This window comes from Mastomys coucha, unplaced genomic scaffold (genome assembly GCF_008632895.1).
Source record: "Mastomys coucha isolate ucsf_1 unplaced genomic scaffold, UCSF_Mcou_1 pScaffold7, whole genome shotgun sequence".
Lineage (NCBI taxonomy): Eukaryota > Metazoa > Chordata > Mammalia > Rodentia > Muridae > Mastomys > Mastomys coucha.
In genome coordinates this window covers 2,972,611-2,981,197 of record NW_022196913.1, presented here as the reverse complement: position 1 = coordinate 2,981,197, position 8,587 = coordinate 2,972,611, and the positions used below count along the sequence as shown (strand labels likewise).

Here is an 8,587-nt window from a genome sequence, read left to right as displayed (position 1 = left end):
CACCTCCACCACCACAACCACCACCACCACCACCACCACCACAACAACAACAACAACAACGAGTCCCAGACTCTGACCTTGGCATGCTGTGTCCCCTTCCTTTCTCTCCTCCTCCGGCATTAGGTTACTTGGCTGCATGGTATTTATGTCATCCCTGTGCCTTTTTGTATCATCTTGTCTTTGGTTATTGAGATCTCTTCAAAGACCTTCTATGTTTTCCAGTGGAAAACGAGTGACTCTGTATATATACTGCACACTGGGCATCACTGTATTCTCTTGGTTGAGGGCAGGGCTCCCGTATTTGGATCCTAGGGAAAGAACTCTGCTAGATTGGGTGATCTTCTGAGAGTCGGTCATTGCCTCCAGGCACCCATCTCTTGGTAGCAGCGATGGACGTCGCTCCATCAGGCTTCTGGAGGGCTTCTGTGCTGTAGAAGATGCCGTCTTTGATCAGGCTTCTGTGCTGTAGATGTTGTCTTTGAGTTGTTCCCAAATGCTCCTTACTGCCTTTCCTCTGAGATACTAGGATTCTTTAAAATTCAGTTGCCATCTATGCACTGCTTCTAAATTAGGGACAAGGGCCAGCATCATACTTTTTTGCTCTCAATTTTTTAACATAAATTGTACATTTTTGGGTTTTTTGGCAGTCTCATGTAGCCAAGGTTGGCCTTGAATTCCCAACCCTCCTATCTCCCTCCAGCCTTTGATTTTAGTTTTCCAGGAGAGTGAGATTCTGATGGTTTTCTCACCTGCCTTCTTAATCATATAGTCACCAGGATCTTTATTCGGGGGGGGGCAGTATTTAAATATAAGCTTAAGCACAGGCTTTAAGAGAAGGGGAGAGACACTCAGAAGAAAATCAGACACAGAACAAGGGTGCTGCATAGTGATAGCTTTTAACTTTATCCAGAAAGGATAGAAACATAACATGCAAAGGACAGAGAATCTCTCTCTCCCTCCCTCCTTCCCTTCTCTCTCTCTCTCTTTTTGTTTCTTTGTTTCTTCCTTTGTTTCTTTGTTTCTTTCTTCCTTCCTTCCCTCCCTCCCCCTTCATCCCTCCTTTCCTTCCTTCCTTCCTTCCTTCCTTCCTTCCTTCCTTCCTTCCTTCTTTCTTTCTTTATTTCTTGACATGTTTTCATGTGGCTTGAATTAAGTGTTTGCTGAGGATAACCTTAAACATGATTCTTTTGCCTCTACATCCCATACTCATGTGTGGGTGCTGGTTGCTCAAGAGAAAGTCTCTGGGATATGTTTTTAAAAAGCCTTTCCCAGATGGATGTATTTCCAAACAGTCTTGTCTGAACATTGTTGTGTTAGAAATGGGTGGATGGCGACAACCCCATCTTTTCTGTGGTTAATCCTTTATAGGTCAAGAGAAATGTCTGCTAGTACTTTTCTGTTACATAATGGAGAGAAATGTCTTTATTAACTGAGAATACATGTGCTTCCCTTTGGCCAGTGTGCTTGTTTGGGACTAAATTAGATGAGCTCAGCATGCCTGTGCTCTCTTCCCATTGATCTAGATGTGCGATAGTACAGAAGAAGGTGTGGACAGCGATACTGTGAACATGTTTGTGGTACACCCGACCACCCCTGCTCAGTACTTCCACTTGCTTAGAAGGCAGATGATCCGGAACTTCAGAAAACCTCTCATTGTCGCGTCTCCAAAAATGTTACTCAGGTACCCTGTAAGTAGAAAGAGCCTGCTCAAAATGTTACTCATGTACCCTGTGAGAACAAAGAGCCCACTCATGAGGGTTCTTCTTTTGTCAGTTTTGTATTCTGTTTTCTCTGTATTCTGTATTTAACCTGTTTAAGTTTTACTTGCTCTCTCTCTCTCTCTCTCTCTCTCTCTCTCTCTCTGTGTGTGTGTGTGCGTGTGTGTGTGCATGTATGTGTGTGTACACTACATTTGTGCACACTATGTGTATGCAGTTGCCCTCATAGTTAGGAAGAAGTGTCAGATCCCCTGGAGCCAGACTTAAAGATGGTTGTGAGCCAGGCCGTGTGGGCTCTGGGATTTGAGCTCTGGTCCTCTGGAAGAACAGCAAGTGCTCTTGATCCTGAGCTATCTCTCAATCCCACACAGCTATTTTGTGACTTTCTCTGTGGCTCCTTCCAAAGTCTCAGCATTCTTGAGACAGCACATGAAGTTCAAGAAATCCCTTTAGGAAAGTGTGTGTGTGTGTGTGTGTGTGTGTGTGTGTGTGTGTGTGTCTGTATGTGTCTGTGTGTGTCTGTGTGTATCTGTGTGTTGGTTTTTTGCTTTTTCTAGAAGGACTCTTGTGAAATAAAATTTTGAAATATAAGTCTCAAAGAAGCCAAATCAAAATCTAAAATTATTACAGTTGTTAGCTTCTTCTGGGTACAGGATCAGAGGCAGGGGGATGTTTGTGACCTAAAGGCAAGCTGAGTCTACATAGCAAGTTCCAGGTCATCCTGAGCCACATAGTCAGACTCTGTCTCAGAAAATAAAACAAAAGAAAAAAACTGTATTATTGTACAAATTAGGCAAGCTCTTATCATTAAAAAAAAAAAAAGCCATACAGTACTGTATCTTGGAGAACATTGTATTAATGTGCATGCTTAAGTGCAGTTTCATGCCAGAATTCTGGAGCTGCTCTTATAAGACCTGCTCTAAGTTATAGCTGTAGCTCTTCTCCATTCATTGGTATGAATTTTTGGCCATTTCTCTCCCTTAGGCAGCTGTGTCAGCTCTTGAAGAAATGGCGCCAGGAACAGCATTCAAACCTGTCATTGGTGATTCATCAGTAGATCCAAAAAAGTAATTTGATGTTTCTCTATTTCCTACTCTTGGTATAGGTTTTATTAAGTGAACAAAATTTCTTCTATCACATGGGTTTCTCTTTTGTGCATGCATGTGTATGCATATGAGTGCTCTTGACTGTGTGTGCACCTGTGTGTGTGAGAGGGATACCAACTTAACATGCTAGGCAAGTTATATACTGTTGAGCTACATCTCAGCCCCTCTCCATATAGGCTATGTTAAGGGGGCTGTGTATGAAAGGGCAGGCTTTGGGGACAGATGTCACTGAAGGAGAGCTGCCTGGCTCAGCAGGTGACTGAGCTCACCAGCAGAGCCCCAAGCACCTTTATCTGTAACACATTGAAATCTAGTCTTTGCTTTCTTCTGACACAGTTCTTAAGGGTGCTTCTCTCCACATCATTGCCTGCTTTGTCCCCAACAGTGTTAAAACCCTCGTATTCTGCTCCGGCAAACATTTTTATGCCCTGCTGAAGCAAAGAGAGTCTCTGGGGACTAAGAAGCGTGATTTTGCCATCATTCGACTAGAGGAACTCTGCCCTTTCCCGCTGGATGCATTACAACAAGAGATTGGCAAATACAAACACGTTCGAGGTGAAGGCTTGATCCTGTTAGGGCCCTTTGCTTACAGATACCTGCAGCTTTCAAGTGCAAAGAGGTGGGGATGTGAATGTCAAATCTCATGAAATCTGAGAGGGTGCTATGGACAACCACTGGGCCATGTCTCTCTTGAGGTCCCACCCAGGGGTCCCACTATCATCTAAGCATGTCTTGAATTTGTGGGTCACATGATGGTAGGCTGTACCATCATATGTGATATTTGCAATGTGATCGTACTTCTGGTACTTAGGACTGGAAAATTTGGTATCTCAGGCACGCTGTGGAGACTAAGGGAATCCAGAGCGAAGTGTGAATGTTGGCTTGGTTAGATGAAAAGTTTTAAGCTCTGTCATCAAAGATTTGGTTTAGCATGAAAAACTTGAATTGTAAAAATTACTGCAGGGGATGGCTCAGTGACTATGAGTAGTGGCTGCTCTTCCTAAGTACCCAGCTCTATCCCCAGCACCTGTTAATAACTATCTGGAATTGTCATTTCAAGGGATCTGACACCCTCTTTTGGGTGGTAAGGGCACCAGGCACACTTGTGCTGAATAGATATACATGTAGGGAAAACACCATACATAAAAATATAAAACCAAATTAAAATATAAACCAGTTAAATTAAATTTAAAACCAGTTAAAATATAAACCAAAAACAATTCCCCCAGAACAGACAACCAACCAACCAACCAAACAAACAAACTGATAGCAAGTGCTCATGAGGATTCAAAGCAACCTCGATCACTGCTGCTGGGTTGCAAGTGATTTGCAACCACTCTGCAAGGTGGTTTCTTTCCATGCAAAGACCCAAGTTACCATGCAACCCAGAATTTCTATTGCTAGTTTACCCAGAAAATGATAACAAATTCACAGAAAAATCTTCATCCAAGTGCTTTTAGCAGCTTTATTTATTTATTTTTCTAAAAGCAGCTTTATTTGTGATTGTCTCAAGCTAGGTACAGTCAAACTGCTCTCACCTAGGGAAGGAATGAACACAGTTCCCCTGTAGCAAGAAGCATGTATAATGTCGCATTTGTCAATAAAACAGGAAGGAGATACTGCATGGTATCGTTCTACGGGCCTCAAGGATGCTAAAAGTAAGCAGGCTAGCACTGAACCCTAGGAGTGAGCTGTTGCTGTCCACAACTTGGACAAATCACAAATTATTTTGGTAACTCATGTAAGAAGCAAAACAATATGACTCCATTTATATGACCTTTTGGTAAAGGTAAAACTGTGTGGATAGAGAAAAGACTGGCTGTTGTTAATGTGTGGGACTGGGAAGGGTCCTGACTACACACAACCAGGACAAGGAGCTGTGGGGGTTCTCAAAGAACTATCTTGCATTGTGATTGTTTTGTGAACACATAACTATGTACTCAGAAAAAAGGGGTGGGGGGGAGGGAAGGGAGGGAGAGGGGAGGGGAGGGAGGGAAGGAAAGAGAGAGAGAGAGGGAGAGAGAGATAGAGGGAGAGAGGGAGGGAGAGAGGGAGGAAGAGAGGAAAAGAGAGAAGGAGGGAGAAAGAGAGAAAGAGAGGGAGAGAGAGAGAGAGAGAGAGAGAGAGAGAGAGAGAGAGAGAGAGAGAGAGAGAACACAATAGGGTCAGAGAGATGGCTCAGGACTTGAATGCTTTCTAGTCTCTGCATTGAGTGTCTCACAAGCACCTGTAACTCCAGCTCTAAGGGATGCAGAGTTCTCTTCTGGCCTCCTTGGACACCCGCGCACATGGCATCCATTTATACAGACATGCGTACTACACATAACAGAAATTCTAAAAATGCTGACATGTTGGAAAAGCACATGTTTAACTGAAGTTGGAAATTTATCTCTTAACCATCCACCCAGCTGTTCCTCTAAACACTCTGGATGTATAAGTTCCTATGAGTTTAACAACCACGATGCAAAGAAGTCTTTCAACCCCCACGGCTCCTCATCTTGATTGTCTGTAGTCAGGACCCTTCCCAGTCCCCACACATTAGCAGCAATCAGTCTTTTGGTTGATTAAAAATTGAAGTCAATTTCTTCTTTTTGCAGATGTCGTCTGGAGTCAGGAGGAGCCTCAGAACATGGGTCCATGGGCTTTTGTTTCTCCAAGGTTTGAAAAACAACTGGCTTGCAGGGTGAGTGCTTGCTCTTATGTTCATACTCATTCATATTCTCTCTCTCTCTCTCTCTCTCTCTCTCTCTCTCTCTCTCTCTCTCCCCTCTCTCTCTCTTCCTCTCTTTCTTTCTCTCTCTCTCTCTCCCTCTCTCTCTCTGTTGTATGGATTTCTTTGCCAGCTTGAAGATAAAGTGAAGTAAAATCTACTTTAGGCTGGCCAGGGTGGTGCCTACCTATATTGGGAAGTTGGATTCCTTCGAGTTTATGAGTTTGAGACCAGCTCAGGCCACATAGTCAGACCCTGATGACTTGCAAGAGAATGAGGGAATAAAAAGAGAGATCTAGTTTTAGATTATTCCTTTGGAGGAAAACGTTGAATTTGTGGAGCTGTTTTTTAGATTTTGTAATATTTGTGTAGACTTTCTAGTCTAAGGATCAAAAAAAAAAAAAAAAAATCAAACTCTGAAAAGCTTCAACACCTAAGACCTTTTAGGGACTGAAATGATAATTTCAAAGTTCCAGATTTGGGAGAATTTCAGATTTTGGACTGAGGATATTCAACTTAAAATATTATGTTAAAGCATGTTTGCATTCTAACAAACAAACAAACCAACCCTATGAACCTTGCATATTATTATTTTCCCTACTACTTCCTCATGCTATCTGGCACAAGTGCTAGAGAAAGATGCTGATGAATATTTTTGGTTTGTTTTTCACCCTAGTACTGGTAACACCCAGTTAACACTGACTGCAGACATGTTTACAACACTGTCAGCCTATATGCCTATACAATGCTATTATACTCTATGTCCTCATTGTCCTCAGGAAAGGGAAAAACAACAAGAACAGTGGTGGTACCTCTGCATCATTTTATTGCACATGCATTAGAATGTAGTTCATTCATTTACTATGAGTTCTCTAGGCTCCAATTATTTTCACATGTAGATACGTCTAGTTAAGGAAACCACAGCTAAGACCAAATTATAGGTTTTTTTTTTAACCTTATCATGCCTGGAATCCAGTGGTAGATTATTCCTCTTAGTCTGTTCTGTTATTCAGTGTTTCTTCTTCGCTTGAACAAGGTAACAGGGAATGTGTGTACCTTCTTAGTGGAACTGAGCAGAACTCTGATGCACTCAAATGTCACTTGATTTCTTCTTTGCTTCAATGACAGCTCCGTCTCGTAAGCCGGCCCCCTTTGCCAGCACCTGCTGTAGGAATTGGCATAGTGCACCACCAGCAACACGAAGAAATTCTCTCCAAGACCTTCACTTCCTAACGTGCTTGGAGAAAACAGGATCGCCTTCTAAGCAACCAAAGAAAGCGTGCTCCTAGACTCCTCCTCTTCCCCCAGCTTAGTATGGAAGTCTGTGTTCCTCTGAAATTCTGGACTAATCTGGACAACTGAATCTGGAGTACATGGGATATGCAGGGGAACTGATTTTATAAGTCCATGAAACACATAGTAGATTTCACACTTTGCAGGACAATAGTGTTTGTTATGCTTTGCTTAGATGTGAGTGCACTGGAAGAGGAGGTCATTAGGCTTTTGGATTCTGACTCCACTGTAACTGACCGTAAATCAGTAGAGAACGTTCTTTGACCAGAATGTGGGGCTGTGTATAGGCAGCTCCAACAATACCTCTTAATTGGTTCAATACACATAACTTTCCATATCTTTCCTCCCTGTTAAGGTCAGCAATATTTTTAAATGTCATCTTAGAACTGCTCTACAAAATGTTCTAACCGACACCACTAAAACTAGACCATTCCAGATTCATGTTCTTTCAGGTTTGATTCATTATCCTTAAAAGTAAATGCTGTAAATACAAATTCCTGATTGTATGGTCTTCTAGCTCTGTACCAATCCAGAGTCGCCTGTAGTGCAGGCTGGCCTCATACTCACTGTATAGCTGAGTGCTGGGATTGCAGGCTTGTGCAACCATTAATGCTGGTAATGAGTATCCATTAAGAATGGTAGGCGAGCTCTCTACCACCTGAGCCACAGCCCTGGCCCCTAATAAATTTTAAGTTATGAGGTATTAGCTGTATTAAGATGGACTTGCTTTTTTTTCTATTAACTTCACCTTCCCCCATTATATTGCTATGATATTTTCTAACTCTTTAACTTTTGGTGTTTGATAGAGGGATTTCAGTGCCAGATTAATCACTTTTGTCTCTAAAAGCTGCAGGTACAAATATGATATATATTTGTGCTATAAATTACGTTAAGTTTTAGTCACCTTCCCAAACCAGGTACGTGGGGTTCCATAGAGGTTGAACCTAGTGTTGGCAGCAAACCTAATGGTAGATATGTGGCGTCACTAGAGTTGGTTCTGAGGAGCGTCCACCATGTTACCATTCCGGCTTTATGACAGTTTTTTAAAAAGGTAATGGGGACATCGGATGTGCTGGAATACTTCCATTGCCTTTCCAATTGTACCAGTAATAGGCCATGTCTTACATCATTCATAGGTGGTCCTGGCTACAGTAATAGGTTCATAATGTACTTTTTTTTATTTTGATTTTGAGATAGGTTCTTATTGTGCAGCTCTGGCTGGCCTGGAACTCTCTATGTAGAGCAGGCTAGTCTTGAACTCTGTCTCTGCCATCTGAGTGCTGGGATTAAAGGTGTGTGCCACCATGCCAGACAATTATTTGCATTTTAAAGTAATGCTGTAGTGTACTTATTTAGCATCTCTGTAGTATTTACCCCTTTTCTATGATATCCTCCTCTCTTCTGAAACTGTGTATTAGTTTCAGTACTTTGTACTAACTGCTCTATCATTGAGCCAGTTCTTTAACCCCTCCCTTTCCTTTCTGCATCCTTCAGTCCTTCTTTGTGTCAATCCTTAAGAACCTTGTAACTTCGTACTACTTATATAAATATGTAAAGTTTCAAAGGTAAGTTTAATAAGAATAATAGTGTATATTTAAGTTTAAAAAAACATAATGTCGCCGGGCAGTAGTGGTGCATGCCTTTAATCCCAGCACTTGGGAGGCAGAGGCAGGCAGATCTCTGAGTTCGAGGCCCACCTGGTCTACAGAGTGAGTTCCAGCATAGCCAGGACTACACAGAGAAAAACCAACACCCCCCCC

At 42.2% G+C, this 8,587-nt stretch overlaps 1 protein-coding gene across 4 annotated transcripts in view; it reads left to right on the top strand.

The window, feature by feature from the left end:
- Dhtkd1 (dehydrogenase E1 and transketolase domain containing 1) overlaps nucleotides 1–7,530 on the top strand; it is an 89,062-nt gene extending 81,532 nt beyond the window's left edge. For all 4 annotated transcript variants that reach the window (XM_031359521.1, XM_031359520.1, XM_031359518.1 and 1 more), the window contains 5 exons: nucleotides 1,524–1,688; nucleotides 2,703–2,785; nucleotides 3,210–3,379; nucleotides 5,422–5,507; nucleotides 6,663–7,530. In XM_031359521.1, the coding sequence (XP_031215381.1) occupies nucleotides 1,524–1,688; nucleotides 2,703–2,785; nucleotides 3,210–3,379; nucleotides 5,422–5,507; nucleotides 6,663–6,767 (609 nt within the window). In that variant the 3' untranslated portion in view covers nucleotides 6,768–7,530. The remainder of the gene's footprint in view (nucleotides 1–1,523; nucleotides 1,689–2,702; nucleotides 2,786–3,209; nucleotides 3,380–5,421; nucleotides 5,508–6,662) is intronic.
- The last annotated feature ends 1,057 nt before the right edge of the window (nucleotides 7,531–8,587 follow it).